Genomic DNA, 22,354 nt, shown 5'->3' with positions numbered 1-22,354 from the left:
TGTGTGTGTGCGCATGTATGCATATGTGTGTTTTAATTGTAAAATAATTTTTTTGGTAATTAAATATGGCTTTTAATTAAGTATGATAAAAAAGACCCACCTAAAACATTATAATGCTGGATGTGTTGAGTGATATTCATGGGTACATCGGAAAACTTTGGTATATTTTTGGTGAAGTGTGATAAGTTTTGTTAAGAATTGCTTGAGCAGCCCTTTCTCTAATCAATGTGAAGTTTTGTGATCTGTATCATAGCTTGTATAGGCATATGTTGTCTCGCAGCCATGCCAGCATTTGTACCTGCTGTTAAAAAAAAAAAAGTTCATGTCCATATCCAAGAGAATATATCTGAAAGATTATTGGTTGATGTAATAGGTGTAGTGCCACAGCAACTGTTCGATTACATGTAAATAAAGTTAGCATTATTTTCTGTTTTTTATTTATTTAATTTTTTCCCCCCAAGAAATTGTGCAACCCAAATATCAACCCTGTCAAACCTTAGCAAATGTTTATATTGACATTTTCCACATAAAATCTGTTATCCATTAATGCCATGTAATACCAAAATATGGCTTGTCTCAAAACAATCTGTCAGCCAAAGTCTTTACACCGATGAGTAAAAAAAAACAAGACAAGCATTTCAGCCAAGAGCCTGATACTGATGAACCAACATGAATAAGAAACATGCTGATGCTTAACTGTTTATCTTAGGGGCAAAGAAAAACCACAATGAACAAATAAGGAAATACATAAATATAAGAAGAAAATACTTAAAAATAAATATAAATAGAATAACAAGAATAAATAAATACAAAATATAAAAAAAGCATAAATATATTTAAATATATAAATGAATTTAAAAGAGATATAAATATAACAAAACAAATCTATTTTGCACTGTCTTTTAAATAGTTGCATTAATAACATCTAAACAATTAATTCACATCTAAACAGTGAATTTGTTCAGAGGTTATTTATTTATTTTTGTATTTTATTTTTTAAATTCTGGTACAGTAGATCTGGTGCTGCATACTGCTATAACACTGCAACTACAATGTGGTGCGTTTATATAATTCAGTCGGAAAGATACTGTAGAACTGAGAATATTGAGAGTTACGCTATGTGGAATATAATGTTTTGAACACCAGTCATCCCGTTCACACTTCTGCTCAGCATGAGGTGTAATGATTTATTTTTATCCATGGTTTGTGTGTTCCAGTTAACGTGTGGTGATTAAAACAGAAAGAGACAAGAAAGAGAAAATGTGTGGCAACTAGCCTGTGATTAAGCATGTAATGTGCTGTTGTCATGGCAAGGCTGTATGTCTTGTTCAGACTGGGAGGTAGAGGAGATTGGCAGAGATGGAGAAGGTTAGTCTACTCATTTGTATTTGTTTCAGGTTGTTCCGCCTGTAACTGTGCGGATATGAGTCTGTGACATGACTTTAATTGCCAGAGTTAACAAGGTTAGCTACACTTCGCCAATTTCATGCTACACTCATATCCTGCACATTCGGAATGAATATCCGTAAACTTTCACCCAAAGGCACATGGTGGAGAATAAATTTGGTCAATTGCTTTAATTATCTACTGACTACAGTGAGGGGGGGACAGTGTTGCTTCTCTCTCTGTTTATTGACCTTGTTTCCCTCATGTCAGTCGTGTTTGACTGAAGATACAAAAGTGCACTATTTCAATAACTACTACTACTACAGTACTACTACTACTACTACTACTAATAATAATAGGTATTGTTGTTATTATTATTATTATTATTATTATTATGTGAAAACAATGATTATATTCCTGACAGGAATTCTTTTATTGCAATGCGCATACATTTGGACTAATGATATAAGGGCCGATCGATTCCATTGTTAACACACCGCCACATGGTTATTTTCATATCATAAACTAACCTTGAGTATAGGCATGTAGATTTGAATATTTCCAGTGGAATTGAGTATTTGAGAAGCTGAAGTTCGGAATAAAAACAGAATATCATGAGGTTTGGCAGAAGGTTGAGCAGATGTGGTGGGCCTGTAGCATCATTATGGGAACTATGAAGAGATGGCACTGCCTCACAGGACTCTGGTTGAAGACACTGAGAGAAAGAGAACCAAAACATGTTAACTGAAACAGTCTCTTTCATGTATTAGGGCTAGGATTTAAATAGAGGGGTTTCCTTAGGGAAGCTGAGGCAGTGATACAGGCTATTGGCCTGAGGGGGCCGTGACACATACTCATCTTCTCCATCCATCCATTACCTGTACCGCTTATCCTACACAGAGTCGCATGGGGCCAGGTGGGGGGACAGCCTGGACATGTCAGGGCACACCCAGTTAGCCTTGGGGGAGGAAACCTTAGTCCCCGGAGGAAACCCTCGAAGCACGAGGAGAACGTGCAAACTCCACGCACACAGGTGTAATGAATATGATTATGTTACTGAATTTTTACCAACATGTTCCGTAGGTACATTATACATGTGGTGTGTGAAAACAAACTCCTAACGTTAGTGGGTCTGTCATTCACTTGTAATACTTTTGAATTTGAAGTGTTTTTTTTTTTCTTTATTGATATCTAGGAACAATAAAGTCGTATTTTTTGTACTGTTTGTCATTCAAATTTTAATGCTAGGTATTTTGGTGCTAAGAAGCATTCAAAAGCTGGAACACACAAGGTTAGTGTCATTTGTGCTATAGTATACTTTAAGGGACAGGAGCTAATAAATTCTGTGCAGTGCTTCTCTGCTCTGGCCCCTGCAGCGTTACATACTCTCGCTTTCTCTCTGAGCATTGCATGGGCTGCAGTTACAATTTCTCACTGAAGGTCAGTCAGCGCTCCCTAAATGAAAGCTCATGATGCACATACGTGTGTAGCCACAGTCATCTGTTTGTGCTTTGATTCACTCTGATTGTACAATGGGCTGTGTGGCAGCCATCGTTAACCTCGGTGCTATTGCTCGGTGGGCGATGGGCTCACCAGGGGAATACAGTGCCCTTAAATCCTCCCCACAGCACATTCAATAGATATAAAACATTGCAATTGAATTTCAAAAGGCCAGGACCTTGGGAGCACTTTTAGTGACCTTTGCCATTGTTGGTGATCAGTCATATTTATCCCCAATCCCCAACACAGAAATCAAGGCTAAAACCTTGCATTTAAAATGCAAGGTGATTCTATTCAGAATCTCATTTTTTAAAATATTACTTATAAAGTAAGAAACATATTAGGCATATATGTTTTATTCAGGGGTGGACTTTACCATTAGGCAAACGTCGGCAATCAATCGCCACGAGGCAACAAGGGCCCCCAAAACGCTGCATAAACATATGGTTAAAAATATTTCATTTTAAATTTTCGCTAATTAATTATGTTTTTCTAAAAATCCATAGTCTAAAATGCCATCAGAATCTCTCTCTCTCTCTCTCTCTCTCTCTCTCTCTCTCTCTCTCTCTCTCACTCTCACGCTTTCTCTCTCTCTTTCACTCTCTCTCTCACTCGCTCTATCTCTCTCTTTCACTCTCTCTCTTATTCTCTCTTACTCTCTTACACTCTCTCACTGTCTCTCTCTCTCACTCTCTCTCTTACTCTCTCTCTTAATCTCTCTCACTTTCTCATTCTCTCTCTCTCTCTCATTCTCTCTGTCACTCTCTCTCTTACTCTCTCAGTCTCTCTCTTACATTCTCTCACACTCTCTCACTCTCACTCTCATACACATAGACATGCTCTTTCAAATATACACTTTTTCATCCACATACACACACACACACACACACACACACACACACACAACACAAACACTCTTATATGTATACACCCCTCCTCTCCTCCTCCTCATTCCCTCCTAAAGCTCTGCTGACCTGCTCCCAAGAGAAACCCTGGATTCTGCAGACATGATCATAGGAGAGTTTAATGTCACATGATAGTGTGCCATTCAGATGTGGATTCATGTTCAGTGCTACTTCAAATAAATATGTTTAAATATGTTTACCACAATTTAGAAAAAAAGGAAAATATTTGAATAAGCTGCTGTCCTACTGTACCATACAGTGAGTTATTGTTTGCTCTTGGATAGTGGTCATAGTGAAATAGACTTATTTATTAATATAGACCTAATATCAAGATTCATTTCATAATATTAATATTAGAAAATACAATTGATAATGATGATGATTATTATTATAGTAGTTGTAGTAGTAGTGGTCTATTTTTGGGGGTATAATGATTAGATGTAGATTGATGTTAGTGTTAAAATAAAAAGTTGCAATCCTGATTGAGGAGTTGAGTGCAGCTGAGTGGTGCAGCTCTCCCACACTGCACCCAGATGATGCCCCCTGACTAGCTAACATGCTGTCTTGATTGTTTTATATTCTTTATCACACTGTTCTTCTGTTTCTGTTTGCCTATTTTACAAATATGACTTGATATCAGTGCTGCTTCAAATAAATATGTTTAAGTAGCATTTATGTTTCTGTATTGTGTTATATTTTTATGCTAGTAACTGGTGTGGTGGTGTGTTATGATGTGGTGTGTTGTGGACCGTATGTGGTGGTCCGCTCTGGGACAGAAAGTCCAGGGTCACTTTTTGGTCCCGGTCCACCCCTGATTATTGCTATTAATGCTAAATAACGTGTGCTGAAAATTTAAATATCGATGTTAAAATAATGAAGGCCCCATTCCTATATTTCACCTGAGGCACCCAAATCAGTAAATCCGCCCCTGGTTTTATTTATTCAGAAGGCCCAAAGATGATGCTTTTTGTTATGATTCTATTCACCCCTCTAGCCTCCAGAGATAGTGAAATGCGTTTTCAGTATTATAATGTTCAATGCCGTTTACAGCCTGAACTGGTACGCCTGAACGAAATGCATGTTTCTTTAGTGTTGTAATATCGGTACACATTTTAACGATTGAAAAGTTGTTCGTCAGTTGTTGTGTTTGCTTTTTAAGCTGATCGACAGTCAGAGGAATTCTCCATTCGCTATTTATATATCTGCTTAGTATTTCACAACTAATAATTATCACTTTTTAGACGTGGGTGGGTGAGTGTGTAGAAGGTGACCATGATCCATCACGCAGGGTTGGAGAATGTGTGAAGTCCTTCAGCTCTCACAGCTCTGTATCCAGGTCAAGGTGGTCATCCTGGTATTTGCCTCCACTCATTATCTGTGTGCCAGAACTGATCTGAGGTTAGAGCAGTGCCACTAATGGCCGGATTTGGCGAGATTACTGCTGATGAGGCTTGCAAGCTCACATCCTGCTCTCTGCTGTCCTCTGCAGTTAAGACATGATTACAATCACTACACTGGACACTGTTTGCTCGGTTGCCATAAAAAAAAAGCTAAAAAAAAAAAAATAACCTAAAAATTGAGACTTCTTAATAGTTTTTAAATGATCAATAGCTCTGTTTAATTTGTTTAATCCCTGCTTATGAGATTTGTAACTTATTTGTTAGACGTTTTGTGGATTTAAGTGTCTTATTTGGGGTGATTAATTTTTGTGGAACATGCAATCACTGACTGGCATAAGCTCAACGAGTACATGTGTTTACGAGGCAAATATATGACATTTTGAGAAGTGTTGGAAGTTAAAAAAAAAAAAAAAAAAGTAAGTGTTTTCCCTTGGTGCTTTGGGAAGTCCTTGGAATTGACTTTAATTGGTTAAAAGCATGACTGCTGAAGCAATTAAAATGACAGGTGAACCTGTGTGGTGTGCATGTTCCTTTAACCTCACCTGTCGAATTTGACATGTCCTAAACCCTTCTCCACTTGTTACCATGGCAGCAAGTATTTGATTTCATTTAACTTTTCAGGCTTCAAAAACTCCTAGAATGAGTTCTCAAGATCGTTATTATTTCCTCTTTAATATAGCGTTTTTATTTGTTATAATTAGGTCTTTAAGGGCAGAAGAAGGATATTTTCAGGATTATTGGTGTAGGCAGTTCCAGCTTTACAGATGTGACATTTGCTCTCAAATGTGCAACCCTCAAAATGTACTGATTAAGCATTTACCAAATAATTTTGCTTGTATTCTACTAGAAACACACACACACACACACACACACACACACACACACACACACACACACACACACACAAATTTAATTACATTTTCACTCAGCAGAGGCTTACCAAATTAAATTCTGCTCTGGATGGGACTGGAAATGAACATGAAAATTTGGGACGTAGCACTTTTACAAGTTTTAGAGTCTAAATCAGAAAGCACAACATCTACATGATTAAGGCTTTTATTAATATAAGAATTCTATTTAAATAAACAGTGTTGTGTCTTTCTTTTATGGATGTGGCAGTGTTTGAAATTGTTTTTACAATATTCTACAAATGAAGCTCATGACAAATGAATGCTTCAGAAATATTAAATGAAGGCAACTGTTATGTTATACCTTTCTACCTCATGTGTTCTGTTCAACACTGATTTGAATACAGAGATCATATAAAGTTATATCCTAAAATATCATGTGAAGATGTGTGCTCATTACGTTGCTCAGTGTAAGAGCATTAAAGGGGAATTCTGGGATAAAATTAGCATTTAAAAAGCTTATTTCTTATGTTATGTATATTCTTATGTTATTCTTATGTTAGTATTCTACAGCACAATATTGCAGCTGTCAGCTTTAGAGTTTTGGCAGAAGAAGTGATTTTATATCTCTGGATATGATAATGACAGCATACATTGCGTCAATGCATAATATCCAAAGACCCAGTTATGGGGGCTTCAGCTCCACTATTATTCATCTCAGCCCCCCTAAAATGTTCAGTCCCTCTTTCTCTAACTCAGTTAAATTCCATTAAGCTTATATTCTCTTTTACTAAGCATGAAAGCTGACAAAAGCGGTTAAGCAGCAGTAAAATCCTCAAACTGTCCCCAAATTGTCCCCAGATTGCTCGGTTTAAACTCAACTATATTGCCTAGGGCAAAGCTTTTCAGAATCTTTGCTCATGCCATAAGTCTGCTTGTCACATGCTGCTCTCTCACTGCTCACTGCTTGTGGATGCTTTTCTATGACTTTTACATGGATTTGTTTATGGCAAAGTCAAAGTTGCATCCCCTTTGTGAAGACCTAGCCTGACTGGCAATGAATAATGTATATGGATATGATGGGGTGGGGGCATGGCGGCTTGGTGGTTAGCACATTTGCCTCGCACCTCCGGGGTTGGGGGATCGAATCCTGGCTCTGCTTTGTGTGCAAAGAGTTTGTATGTTCTCCTTGTGCTTCGGGGGATTCCTCCTGGTACTCTGGTTTCCTCCCCCAGCCCAGAGACATGTATTGTAGGCTTATTGGCATTTCTAAATTGTCTGTAGTGTGTGAATGGGTGTGTGATTGTGCCCTGCGATGGGCTGGCACGCATTCAGAGTGTCCCTTGCCTTGTTCCCTGAGCTCCCTGGGATAGCCTCCAGGCTCCCACGACCCTGTGTAGGATAACAGGTATGGAAAATGGATGGATATCAAAGTATTTGGTCACCTGCCCATTCCCTCCCACAATGGACATTTGACATGGGAAGTGGGAAAAAAAAGTGCTCATAAAAGGCTACTTTAACCATACTTTTACAGCTACAGGCCTGAGTGGCTATCGGTGCTGTTCTGCTCTAGTGAACTTCAAACATTCATGCAGCATTTTGGACTGAAATTGCAGCACGGCAACAATAACGAAGAAGAGACAGTAGCTCAGCAACAAGCTAACCAAATAATGTTAATGATAACTCCAGTGTTGATGATTACTTTCTCAAAACAGTAATTAGTATGGTCACTGTTATACAACCCCAATTCTGAAAAAGTTGGGACAGTATGGAAAATGCAAAAAAAATAAATAAACGAAAAGAGTCATTTGACAATTCAATTCACCCTGTTCTGTATTGAAAACACATTATTAACACATTATTTGATGTTTTACTTTGTGAATTTAATTTATATTTGAAAATATATACTCATTTCAAATCTGATGTCTGGAACACACTCCAAAAAAGTTGGGATAGTCGACTGTTCACCACTGTGTAACATCACCTTTTCTTTTAATAACACTTGTTAAGCGTTTGGGTGCTGAGTGAAGACACCAGTTGGTTAAGTTAACAAGCGGAATTTCCGCCCGTTCATCCATTATGCATTTCTTCAGCTGTGCAACTGTACAGGGCCTTCTTTACCTTATTTTGCACTTCATAATGCACCACACATTCTCAATCAGAGACAGGTCAGGACTGCAGGCAGGCCATTCTACCACCCGCACTCTGTTTACGCAACCATGCGCTTGTAATCTGGGTAGAATGTGGTTTGGCGTTGTCCTGCTCTGGATGGCAGCATCTGTCCAAAATGTGTACATATCTTTCTGCATTAATGATGCCCTCACAGATATGAAAGTTACCCATGCCATGGGCACTGACACACCCCCATACCATGACAGACGCTGGCTTTTGGACATGACGCTGATAACAGCTTTGAGGGTCCATTTCCTCTTTGGCCCGGAGAACACAACGGCTGTTTTGTCCAAAAACTATTTGAAATGTTGACTCGTTGGACCACAAAACATGATTCCGCTGTGCTACAGTCCATCTCAGATGAGAGCGAGTCCAGAGAAGTCGGCGTTGCTTCTGGACAGTGTTGATGTCTGGCTTCTGCTTTGCATAATAAAGGCTTAACTTGCATCTGTGGATGCAGCGGCGAATGGTGTTGATCATTGGTCACGTGCATTCAATGATCACGTACATTCAGAATTGGTTTTCGACCTTGCCCTTTACGCACCGAGATTTGACCGTAATCCTTGAATCTTTTGATTATGTTGTGTACTGTAGAAGGTGAAATGCCCAAAATCCTAGTGATTTGTCTTTGAAGGAATGTTGTTCTCAAAGTGTTGGGTTATTCGCTGACGCATCTGTTGGCAGATTGGCGAGCCTCGACCCATCCTTACTCTTGAAGGACTAGGCCTTTTTTGGAGCCTCCTTATATACTGCGATTAGATGATTGCCTCACCTGTTTCACATCATCTTCTTATTTCAACTTGTCACATCGCTATTAGTCCTAAATTGCCCCTGTCTCAACTTTTTTGGAACGTGTTGCATGCATCAATTTCAAAATAAATGTTTACTTAAAAAAAAACAACAACTATGCAGTTGATTGGATAAAACATAAAATACCTTGTCTTTATACGTTTTTTGTTTAAATAAATGTAAATAGAAACAAATGTAAATGTCAAGTGCATTTAAAAATCACCCCTCTTTGTTTTTATTAGCATTTTCCATATTGTCCCAACTTTTTCAGAATTGGGGTTGTAGATTTAACTAAATACTGTGTTTGTATACTAACCGATCTAAAGCCAATACTGCTATAAACTCATTTAAAAGTAGAGAAGTGGGACTTTACACTGATCACAGTGTGAGCAGTCATCGCGATTTCACATCACTGGTTGTAGGCGGGGAGTTCGCCTCGAACACACGATAACATGTGCTTCTTCTGAGGTACATGAAGCCAAACAACCTTTTTTAAACTGCTGCTCATACAAAGAGCAGCATAACACACTTGGAGGAAAGTGCTATCTGCCCTTTTCTGCATACATGTGCTTGCAGACACCCATGATTGGCTGGTGTTGCTGTGATTGACAGAGTAGAGAGAATATGCCATCCTTCCCACCCAGAAAGCATGGCCAATTTGCCTTCCTTGGCTCCTGACTGTGGATGGCTTGAGGAATATAAATCACAATACCTTTACTCAACGCTATGTCTGTGGATGTCTTATTGATTTTAATTAGATTTACCACCATATTTGCCCCAACATATGTGCATGGAGTCTAGGCTTTGGGCTTTTCATCCACACACCAGCAACTATTTATTACTCTAGCAATGTTTCTTAGGCTAGAAAACAAAGCAGTTTATATTTAACTTCTAAAATAATGTACTTGCAGTTGTTGATCATAGTGAGCATTAAAAGTAAAACTTTTAATTTGTGTTAATAGTTTTCGTTTATTTTGTATTAATAGTGTTTGATTAGTATGCACTTATCCTCTTTAACATTTATGGATGTTATTGATTATGGCTTTTTTGCATACACATGCACACACATGCACACACTTCATATACACGCTTCAGGTTTTGCTGTCTTTCTCTGTGTCTTTCTCTTTGCTGTGTGCAGCTGTTGGCTCTGTCATGTGGTCAATGAGGGTCAGTAAGACTGTGACAGTTGTGACGGGTGCTGTTCTAACCCCAAGAGCATACTGTAATCTCACATTGGCCGTCTTCCCCCGAGCCGCACTCACATCATTACACACAGGCTCACAGCTGCGTCTACCACCAGCACTACCAGCACTTGCGTGGAGTTGTGAAGTACAGTGCAATGATGTTATATAAAGCATGAGAGTGGATCTTATGCTTTAAAAACAGATGTCATTGTTGTATTTATATAAATAAATAGCATATGAGACAGTCTCATTTTTCTTGTAGTGCCTAGTGTGGTTAGTGGAAATAGTTTTCTAGCTTCGGTATTGTGTTACATGTGAATCCATTTGATAACTTGAGTCAGGCTTAGACTGCAGACGATCTCAGCCATTTTGATGAAGATACGAGAAAATGTGTAGAAGTAACAGTTATATTGTTTATTATGCTAATTAGCTCAATATCTAAAGGGCAGGGTTAAATGATCCAAGTTGTGATTATGATTGACCAGAGGTGAGCAATCAGGATATGTAGGCCTTTTAGCATAGTAGTCAGTGTATAGGAATTTTACTGGAAATCACACTCTATTAGACATTTTGAGTAGAAGAGCTAACTTTATCACATTTTCCTTCTTGATAGTTTCCTTTGGTTACGATTAATTACTTTGTTATACTTTATTTAGATGGTCGATTGTAGACCATCATGAAGCAGTCTATCAAGTGTTTCTTTACAACATGCCAAGTACTGTTTTCATTCAACAGCCCAAATGAACTGATTTTGATATTGTTAGGGGACTAGGGAAAAACCGAGTCTCTGTAGTCTATGATCTACTTTACGTCACAAGTTATAAACTTGGACGATCCAAATAAAGCAAAAGGGTGAAGTTGATGGTATATGGATTATCTGTTAAATATCAGCAACCATAATCTGGACAATCCAAGAGAAGTAAAAGAAAAAGGGATATGTCTAAACAGTGTACATAGATTATACTACTATACCTCATCAATAGTCAGTTGTAAACAGGCTGTTAGACTGGTTCAGGAGTCGCCTCACATATGGTCTATGTATATTCTCTGTGGCTGTGCTGACTATTTATAAAGCACCCACTTTTGATTATCTTACCTTACCCCTTTAACCCATAAAACCTCCAGTGCTAGAGCATATTTGCACTATTGTTGTTATTATTGTTGTTACTGGTGGTGGTGGTGTTGGATTTTTAGTTTTTTGTGGAGAACTACTAGTTATTGAAATTTCAATTGCACAAAATTGGTTTGCACTGTCTTTTGCAGTGATGTTTGTTGGTAAATGAGACCTTTTAGCTGTACTCAGGTTCAACAGATGTGAATCAAAGAGGGCTTTGGCTGTATGTGCATTGTGATGACGTCACATGATGCGTCATGGACAAAATCTTCAGAAAATCTGTGGTCATTTTGAAAAATCGCAAACTCCTCCGAAAATTGTGGTGTTTGCTTGATTTTGCATTAATTTCTGATAAAAAACCAGACAAACATGCGAACTCCTGGAGTGCCTGAGTGGTAGTAGTAGTAATAGTAGTACTGGTAGTAGAATTAGTAGTAGTAGAATTAGCTCATGGCATTTTGACTGGCACCTCCCCTGTTTTAGCATACTTACACAATATCTAGGTGTCTTGTTCACACTTGTTTATTGTATAGAGACAACCTTCCTCCTTAATAATCTATTAATTAATCTTTTTTTTTAAATTATTTTTACTATTTATTAATCTAATAAAATCTAATCCAATTCAACCCTTATGCCCCAAATTCTATATTGTACTTATACTGAATTTCAGAAAAGAATAAACTACAGATCATACTTTTGTACACTCTGTATTAGCAACTTTTACTTTCGAGGAATATTAGGAAATTGCAGAAAATCCTTCAAAGCTTATGAGCATGTAAAGACCAAACATTTTCCCACACAACAGAAGATGCAGCCGATTATTCATCAGGGTAGTTTGCAGCAGCTATAGACCATTCAGTATAATGATTAGCAAGAAATAATGTGTGGATGAAGCAAATTGTGCAGATGTTTTAAAGAATTTATTTGCAGCATTTGTAGTGCAGTAACAATTCCATAGAAAATATGGCATATATGATAATGGTGTGATAACCAAACACCGATTTCCCATCCATCCTTTTTTTATACCGCTTATGCTACAGGGTCACAGGGACCCTGGACCCTATCCAAGGGAGCATGGGGCACAAGGCAGGTAACACCCTGAGCAGGGTGCCAATTCATCGCAGGGCACACTCACATACACATTCACACACTACAGACACTTTGGACATGCCAGTCTGGGAATCGAACCCCCAACCCTAGAGGTATGACACGAACGTGCTAACCACTAAGCCATTATTATATCTTTGAAAGAAACACAGTTATGTTATAATTATGAAACTGAACACCTTTACCTAATAATCAAAATTCTATTACATTTGAGTGACATCACAAGAGATCATTAGTTCAAGTAACTTGTATAATAACTTTTTTTTTTCATTCTCAAGGTTATAATGTATATTTAACTAGAGTTTATTCAACATTGAATTCGATCCAGTTATCATGTCCATGATTGTATAACAAGGGCAAATATTATACAAGTCTCTTTCAAGCAGCATTATTAAACATTACACAATGTGTGTGATTGTGCCTTTAGGTGTGCATCCAGTTAGGACACACTTTTTTCATCCCGTGAACCTCTTTTAAGTATAAGGGGATTCCATTTCCCAAAGAATATGAATAAAATAATTAGTTTCTCAAACGAAGAACGAATAGACCCGACTACTTGTGGAGACAGCAGATTCATAAAAATTAGCAATCATTACAGTTGCAGCATCTCTATGGCTGGATTTTGTCACGTTGAATTCTGCTTTCTATTGCAAACTCCTTTGCCTTAATAGAAACAGTGAATAATAAATGAGCTACCTGTGCACAATGAGTGCCTGTACAACCTCCACTCATTGCACAAAGCAATCAAAGCCTTTGATTATTAGTCAAGCCAAAATATGAAAAGAGCGGGAAGAGAGCCTGAAAGAAGGCAAAGGAAAAATCAGCTTGTAGTGCTCGGCTAATCAACAGCTCCTTCATATTCCGCAGTGCTTATTGCATGATTGTTTGAATGCATTGAAAAAGCATGTGTACATCGAGCTATTTGACTGCATTTTAGAGCACAAAGCAGAGGTGCTCTAGCTAATGCACTCCGCAGTGAGACGCTCTTTTCTGGAGTGCGGCTCGCCGTGCCGGCTTCAATTGCTGTGACCTAGAGCAATTCTTGAACAAATAAGATTGCCTTTGTGTGCACATTATTTTCTGTTGACATTTGCTAAGCACTTGGGCTACTGGCCATGGGAGATAGGTAAGGACCTAAAATGTGTCTATACCCAGTAGATTTAATGTTACCTTGAGACAAAGAAGAAGAGAGTCAATAGGAATGGGACTCTTCTCCATGGCCATTGTGTAATAGTTATTTTTATTTTGATGTCTCTAGTTTTTTCCTCTTCTGTTTTTTGCACTTGCTTTGTTTATTCCAGGCTATTTTTTTGTTTTTCTTCTTCGTCTTTTTTTTTTTTTAAAGAGAGCCAAAAAGCCCACGAATCAACTGAAGGTGCCCCCACACATTTTCATTTCAATCTCTGAGATCTCATCTTTATGAATGTTTTTGTACCATTGACCTGCTTGGGAATGGCTTCACACACTCCAGCTCTGAACGATACAAAATTTCATTTTAAGGTCATCAGTATTATGCGTGATGCACTACAGTGGTCCAGTTTCAACAAATTTTGAATAATGCACTTGTTCAACATGAGACAAGCTTTATAACTGACTGTTGGTGAGAGAGAGAGAGAGAGAGAGAGAGAGAGAGAAATATTTATGCGGTTATGGCTCTATATCTTCCCCAAGCTGCTCAGTGTGTACCCTCCGTATTAATCATGCTGGAGGAGATAAGAGGCCTGACACTAGCCAGCGTCCTCAGAGCCCAGCTTTCTTACTTTAACAGCGTGTGTGCTCCTCGGCGGAGACTCAGCATGGCTCAAGCTTTCTCGCAGGAAAACACTGCTGCAATATCCATTATGCCAGAGGCCAAGGATAATTTATTGTCAAATAAGGAAAATGGATCAACACTAATGTCACTTGATGATCAACCACCCAGGTTTAATAAAACATAGCGATGGTGGTGCGTGATGCTGTGCGGCGGCGACTCCTGTCCCCGCTTTTCTCTACCTGGCCACAGCACTGTGGTAATTACCCTGCTGTCACTGTGATAAGTGGTATTAATGGCAGCCTTGTGCACTTTAACCTGCACTGAGCTCCCAGCATCGGGAGATTATTACAGCCAGCCAGCTGTAGTGTATGCTTTTGTGTTGCATGTGTGTGCGTGTGCGCGCGCGTGTGTGTGTGTGTGTCCACAATCTGACGGAACAGGTTTTGCTCCTCCTCTTTCTTTGCATATGCTTACCCCTTATCCCCCGCCCCCCCCGCTTTTTTGCTTTTTCTCTCTATCAGTCTATAAATCCTTTCTTCAGCATGATCTCTCTCTCTCTCTCTCTCTCTCTCTCTCCTTCCTGACTGCTCACCCTAAAGGAGAACGCTCTGTTCCAAATTGGTGCTACATCATCTGAAATCATTAGTGTACTGAGTCAAACAGCTGTGTGTGTTTTTAAATGTGTAAACTAATGAGTGCATGCCAACAGCAGGAATGGGGCTCTCCCTGCCGCACGCCTCCTGTCACACACGCTTACGACCACAGGCAAAACATCCATTCTGATCGGCCATGAATATTTAATTATCCCTCTCCAAATTATTGTATTTATCATTGCAGACCTGTTTGTCATTGTCAACAATATGCCGATGTTGAGCTCCCGTATACATTCGCCGTCAGATGATTCCCCAGGAGATGGAGCTGGACATTTTCTTTTCTCAAGCAGCGTGGCTGTATATTAAAGTAACGGCCAACCTGACGCATTAAGCGGCTCGATCGTGCCGGTATCTCCTCATGGTGCTGACCTAGTGTCCTCTTCATAGTCCGAGTAGACCAGGACGTTTTTTGGGGTTTTAACACTAAATAAAGCTATTGTGATGTACAGCACACAGAATAGTCACAACCTATATGCTCTCTGCTTTCTGTTTGCTGACAGATGTCTTAGGTGTGCAGATGCACCTTGTCAGAAGAGCTGCCCCACTAATCTCGACATCAAGGCTTTTATCACCAGCATCTCTAACAAGGTAATCAGTGGGTTTTTGTATTTTATATTCTACAAATAACTAAGTGCCTGCTGTTTTCTCCACAGCAGTCCTCAATAATAAAATAACCTGAAGCGGAACTGAGTTTAGAGGTGCGCACCAGGATTGCGGGACACAGCAATAATGTTGGAGTCAGTTTTTATTCTTGTGCGCAACAAAGAAAGGCCACATTTATTAACATAAAGTGTATCGGATGCAGAAGCCTGCTTACACGGTTTATTCATTCATCATCAGTACCTGCTTCATCCGGATTTGTTTATATTTGGGGAATTATTATGGGTGTGTACTAATCAAAAGAGTAAGTGTGGGAGATAGGGTGGGATTGGGATTAAGAATTGGTTACACACACACACACACACACACACAGACACACACACACACACACACACTGTCTCATTTCACCATTCAAGTGTCAGAAGAGTGGCTTCAAATTGACAAAAGTTTTACAGAACTGTGAATGTACTAATTTAACATTACATCGCTTAAGGGTTTCTACTTTTATTTTAATTGTCATATTAAATCCCAAATAGCCCCAAGACTGTTTCTGTTTAATAACAAAATTAATAAATTATTACCCTTCTATTTTTTCATATCTTGAATTTCATTATTTAAAAGAAAGCGAAAGGTGTGAAAGGATTTCATCCTATTTCTTCAGCTAACCTTGATGATTTCGGCAGTGTAGGAATATCTGTGTTGAACTTTTTCATTATTAGACGGATAAATATTTATTTAAAATATTTTTATTCTGGCAAAGAGGGACATTTGACATTTTAGAAAATTTACAGAAAGCAGACGAACCCCCTAGGTTCAACTGTAGGCTTTAATAAAGTTTTTATTTATTTATTTATTTATTTATTTATTTAATTTTTTTTAATGAAATGCCGCTAAAGCTTTGAACAAAATGGTTTGTCGTTCGCACACTTGACCTTCACAATCTTTTCAGAACTGCAGCGTTTCAGGTCTCTTACTGGCTTCGCACTGCACATTTAGCCATCAGTCAACCATTAAAGCTCAAGATCAACTTATATAATGAACATGAAATAGCCCTTGGAAAATGCTCTTGCTAAATGCCACCTGGAACCCACTGTTATTCAGTAAAGCTTGGTGCCTTTCAATGCATTTTGTCAAATTTCAAAAACACATTTTAGTCAGCTTTGATTCAAGGCCGTCTAAGGGTAGTGCTATTTCTTTATTTTGCTACCTTTTAATATGTCTGAACACTGTAGTTGCTGTTCCTCTACTGTATAAGAAATCCTCTACTGACAATGCAGCATTGTTGATGATTTCACGGCATGCAGTGTTTTCACAGACCTAGGTTGGTGTGTTTGTTCTGAACGAGTGTTCATCTGCTTATTCTGTAGAACTATTACGGGGCAGCGAGGGCGATCCTGTCAGACAACCCGCTGGGCCTGACATGTGGGATGGTGTGTCCCACCTCAGACCTGTGTGTGGGTGGCTGTAACCTCTACGCCTCGGAGGAAGGGCCCATCAACATTGGAGGACTGCAGCAGTTTGCTGTTGAGGTAGGCAAAAAAAATAATAATCTAATTTTTCAATGTGTGCACGTAATATCTTCATAAAACAATGAAGTGCTTTTCATATTCCTAACTGGTCTCAGATCCCAATGCAACAGGCCAGAGTTTAGCATTTCAAATAAGTGAACATGATTTTTTTTTTATTCAATGTGAGAAACAATATTTCTGTGTACTGTAAGGTAGTAACTTTCAACAGCAGTGAGAGATTGATTCTTCAAAGCGTACGGATGCCAGTTATGCTCCTGTTTTCTGCCTTAGAGCGTATTTTACAGCCGGCTTCTGCAGTAGCTCAGCGTTGGACAAGCAGTAACTTCTCCCCGCTCTGTTTAGCTCACATAAGCCATGATGGAGCGACAGCACGATCTACGCGTGCTGTATTAATGGGGCCTCTCAGCCCTTTGTTATGGCCGCAACAGAAGCTCGGGTGCACGGTGACTGTCACCATCTACCATAACAGTTGTAATTTTTCCTGTGCCTTTTCTCAGCAGCTGAGTCCTCTTCTGTGATAAACATCAAATCCCCCTATTATAAAAACAGACCGAGAAACTAGGCGCCCAAGGAAAACAGCTCTTCACACACCAGACGTCATGGCCAATACTGATGGCTTTATTAAGATGCTGGCATTAAGAAGCTAAACCGAGCAAGGGGGATCTTTCATGTTTAAAACAGAAGATTTACCGTCAGATCTCCATTTAATGTTTAGAAGGAAGGAACAAAAAAAAAAAAAAAAAGAAAACGAGCAGGGCGGCACAGGGAGGGGGGCTTCACTTTAAAGCAGCGCAGCTAAGGCGCTTTGGTCTACCGTAAATAGATTTCCACAGAGATTTGCTTACTGTCATTGGCTGTTCCTTGTGTGTTGTGACTGTTATCAGCAATGACAGCTTTTATTGTAAACCTTGAGGTTTTTAAACTGTTGTATGTCGAATTTGTTTGATCATCTGTCGCCTTGTTTTCTCCCGTGGAATAATGATTGGAACTACAGGTGTCCTCTACCATGATGCAGCTCTGAGATAATCAGGGTATCTGTTCTTGTCATTGTCATAGTGGGCTTTATTTAGTTCCATGGTAACTGCTAATTAAATGAAAATGTCAGCGATACTGTGGGTGGGTTTAGATCTCTGTCTTTGACCCACCATCCTGTAGGGTTGCTGCTAAGGAGGCTTTACCTGCTCCTAACGAATTATCTATAGAAGGAAGTAACAGGCTCAAAGGATTTCAATAAGACAGACAATATCCTAGATTCATTTAAGGAAATTAATAAATTATGATTCATATACATATCAGTATGAAATCTGGTGGATTTTTTGACCTGTTGGAGAAATGTGAAATTTCCCTTGTCTGCATTTTCTTTGTGATCTTGGTGTAATTGTAATCAGTAGGGCACACTGGCTCATTCACACCGATTCCCCATTTGGACAACTGGTGTTTAAGCAAACATAGTTAAAAAAAAAAAAAAAAAAAAAACATCCACAAAAACCAATTTGGTTATCCAACCGTGCCAAAAAAAAGCAGAGTTTGTAGTGTAATATCATAATATTTGCTCACGATTATCTATTGATGCATTATAGCAGTATGATAAGGCTAAACTCTCTTTCCGTAGAGCTGCAGTTTAGCTGAGAGGTTTTTTTTTCTTTCTTAATGAGTTGTTCACACTGCCATATATTTTTTAATAAGTTGATGAGTTGACTAAGTTGATGGCAGCTCGGTATGCCCCAACCTTCATGAACTGACACTCCCACCTATCAGGCACCATTTGAGCTGATTAAAAAAAAGAAAGAGACTTTGGCCTGTACAGTTTCATTACTGCCTAAAGAATAAAAGGCACAATTACGAAAGCGCCCTCTCTCCTGCCACCCACCCCTGCCATGACTTATTAGACATCTCCTTCTAGGTGGCAGCTCCTCTCTCCTTAAATGTGAGAGGTCAGGCTGGTTATCAAGCTGATAATTAGATAACACCAGGAAGAGGGCTATCACTGCCCAGCTCTTTTCAACTGTAGTTCCTCTAGCATGGCTGCAGTCAAAGATAAAGTCAATGCATCCTTTCAGTTGTGAGCAGCGTACAACCTTTCTGTGTGCAAGTGGCTGAGCGCGTTAGCCGGCTTTGAGGCAGCCTCTCTTCATCTCTCGCCCGTGTCTCGAACGATGTATCCATGGCTGTTGATGCCAGTCTGACATTTGACCCTCATGTGCAGAACACTGTCAAAACTTCCTTTTTCTATCTCAGAATTATCGCACGCTTACACGAGTTCATTTCTATTGCTGAAAGGCTGATTAACACGTTTGTTTTTTCTCGCATCGACTACTATAATGCTCTTCTCATTGGAGTCTCTAAATCCACACTCAGTAAACTGTAATATCTGCAGAATACGGCAGCTAGGATCCTGACTCGTACAAGGGTATGTGATCACATAGTCCTTATTTTAGAGTCCTCGTGCTGGCTCGGTGTCGGGTACCGAGTTGATTTTTAAATCCTTATGCTGACGTATAAAGCATTGCATGGTCTGGCTCCTCAGTATTTGGCTGAGCTCTTAACTTTGTACTTACCAGATCGTACTTTCTGTTCCTTTCAGTCTGGTCTTTTAGCTGTTCCTCATACACGTCTTCGCTCCATGGGAGACATGGCTTTCTCGTCCTGTACCCCTAAACCATGGAATTCTCTCCCGGGTGAGATTAGGGAAGCACAGTCACGAGGTGATTTAAAATCTCGTCATGAAACATTTTACTTTAGGATAGCCTTTGCTTGACTTCTGAGTTTTTCTTGTAATATGTAGTCATTAATAATTCTTAAAAAAATAAAAATAAAATTTAGCTCATTGTTTCGTATATTTCTATTTGATTTGTTAATTTTTTTTTCTGTGTTTTGCCTCATGCTGTGTTTGTTTTGCTGTAAAGCACTTTGAGAAGCAACTTTTATAGGTGCTTTACAAAATAGTTGTAATTATTATTATAGTATTATTGTTGTTATTATTATTACTACTATTATTATTATTACCTCTCTCAGAGCAAAGCTCTTAACACAGTTTTCTACTGGTTTTTACATCAGATTGGCCGCCATAAATTCAGCCACAAATGTCAGGAAATGTTTGAATTTTTATGCAAAATGTGAGTTTTAGTAAAGGTCAGTAGCGTTAGGCAATTTAAGAGTTCAGTTCTGAGAGTTCATTTCACACATGGTTTTAGTGAAAAATCTTTGTAGTGAATTGTCTCGACTAGATTATTACTTGTGTCTGCCTGTCTGTTGGTCTTGGTTTGTCTGTGTCTGTCTGTCATGGTGAATGTTTTTGTCTACCCAACTCTCTCTGTCTGTCCTGGTCTGTCTGTCTGTCTGTCTGTCTATTTGTGTCTGTATGAATGTGTCTGTCTTTTCTTGTATGTTTTCTGCCTGTCTCTTCTGGTCAGTCTGTCTGTTTGTCTTGGTCTGGTTGTGTCTGTCTGTCTTTTTGTGTTTTTCTGTCTTGGTCTGTCTGTCTGTCCTGGTATATTTTTCTGTCTTCCAGTCTCTGTCTGTCTCTCTTGGTCTGTCTCTGTCCATCTGTCCTGTTCCATATGTTCTGTTCTCTCTGCCTGTCTGTGTCTGTTTTTATCTGTATCTGTCTGTCCTTGTCTGTCATGTTTGTCTCTCTCTGTCTGTCTCTTCTGGTCAGTTTTTTTCTGTCTTTGTCTGTCTGCCTGCCTGTCTGTTTTTCTCTCTTGGTGTGTCTTTCTTGGTCTGTCTGTCTGTCGTTTTGTATCTGTGTCTTTCTATCTGTCTGTCTGTCATTGTGTATGTTTTTGTCTTCCCATCTCTCTGTGTCTGTCTTTGTCAGTCTGTCTTTCCTAGTCAGTCTTTCTCTGTCTGTCCTGTTCTGTCTCTGTCTGTCTGTCTGTCTGCCTGCCTGTCTGTTTGTCTCTCTTGGTGTGTCTGTCTTGGTCTGTTTATATCTGTCTGTCCTGGTGTCACTGTCTGTCCACAAATACCACCCTCCTCTATAGATCTCTCTTCTGTAGGTGGCTGTCAGTACTGCTGTTGATGTGTAGTAAGAATTGGGAATTAGGAGCGATGTAGCTGAAGATGAGGATATACATGCTATTTCCTACTGCAGAAACATACTTAGTGAAGTACATAGATCTGAGGAAGTCATTATTATCAGCTCTGCTTGCACTTGGAGCCCTTGAGCCTATTCCACACAGCTTGTCAGGTGCTGTTTGCAGTCCATTGTTTCAATTAGATGATGAGGAGAATTATAAAACTGAGATTGTGTTTTGAATTGATGGATTGTTTGTTTCATAGCAGCAGCAATAACAGGAAGGGCCTCTAAACCGCTCTCAGGGATTATTAGAAATGCATTGTCATGCAGCAATTTGGGGCTTCACAGTTCATGAGATTCATGAATAACTAAATTAATATCACCTATAATGTTGCCTGCTCAGGCATAATATTGTATTAACAATGCAAGCCTGTATGTATGGATCTTGATAATCTTATTAAGAAGACAAAGTGCTAGCCTTCTCATTTTACGATTGTTAATGGGTATAGCGCTACAGGCTTCTCATTAAGGCCTGTTTGGATAACTTGCCTTATTCTTTCTGTATCTCCTTAGCTATCATCATTTGATGTCTTCATATGGTTACTCATGGAATAAACGATTTTTCCCCCCCTACTTCTATAGTTCTGCTCATACAGTGAGACAGCAGCAAAATGAAATGCACAAATGTCATGCTGGCTCTAAGTACTTTTCTTTTGAAAGCAAAACACCACACAGGCAAATGTTCAGACATCATCACAGTTTTGTTTCCTGGATACCTCAGTCATGCTGTTTCCTGAATCCAGTTTGCGATTTTATGCATAATTATTTTTTTTTTTTAAAAACAGCATTACAGTGTTATTATATATTATGTTGAACATTATGGTGTAAGATGCGAAACGTATACTTACCAGTCAAAAAAGGAGACACACTAGATGAAATATATTTTTAGTTGTCTTATAGACATTTCAGCTAAAGGTTTAAATGTGTTGCTAAGACGAATACAGTCCTCTCCGTAACTATTGGAGCACCAAGGCCAATTCATTTGTTTGTGCTATACACCAAAGACATTTGGGTTTGAGATCGAAAGATGGATATCAGACGAGAGTTTAGGAGTTCAGCTTTTATTTCCTGGTATTTACATCTACATGTATTAAACAACATAAAACCTAGAACCTTTTTGTATCAGACCACCTGAGTTTTAGGCGAGCAAAAGTATAGGAACAGGTAAGTCTTGATGTATTGTAAATTAAAGTAACACTTAATATTTGGTTGCATATCCCTTGCTTGCAATAACTGCATGAAGCCTGTGGCTCACTGACGTCCCCAAATTGTTAGTTTCTTCTTTTGTGATGCTTTTCCAGGCTTTCATCACAGACTCTTTCACTTATTGTTT

At 39.0% G+C, this 22,354-nt stretch overlaps 1 protein-coding gene across 2 annotated transcripts in view; it reads left to right on the top strand.

Moving 5' to 3' along the window:
• dpyda.1 (dihydropyrimidine dehydrogenase a, tandem duplicate 1) overlaps positions 1 to 22,354 on the top strand; it is a 153,162-nt gene that overhangs the window by 34,072 nt on the left and 96,736 nt on the right. For both annotated transcript variants that reach the window (XM_017473660.3, XM_053682147.1), the window contains exons 4-5: positions 15,312 to 15,399; positions 16,779 to 16,940. In XM_017473660.3, the coding sequence (XP_017329149.1) occupies positions 15,312 to 15,399; positions 16,779 to 16,940 (250 nt within the window). The remainder of the gene's footprint in view (positions 1 to 15,311; positions 15,400 to 16,778; positions 16,941 to 22,354) is intronic.

This window comes from Ictalurus punctatus, chromosome 1 (genome assembly GCF_001660625.3).
Source record: "Ictalurus punctatus breed USDA103 chromosome 1, Coco_2.0, whole genome shotgun sequence".
Classification (NCBI taxonomy): Eukaryota; Metazoa; Chordata; class Actinopteri; order Siluriformes; family Ictaluridae; genus Ictalurus; species Ictalurus punctatus.
The sequence above is the reverse complement of the archived record's forward strand: the minus strand, read 5'-3'. Positions and strand labels throughout refer to the sequence as shown.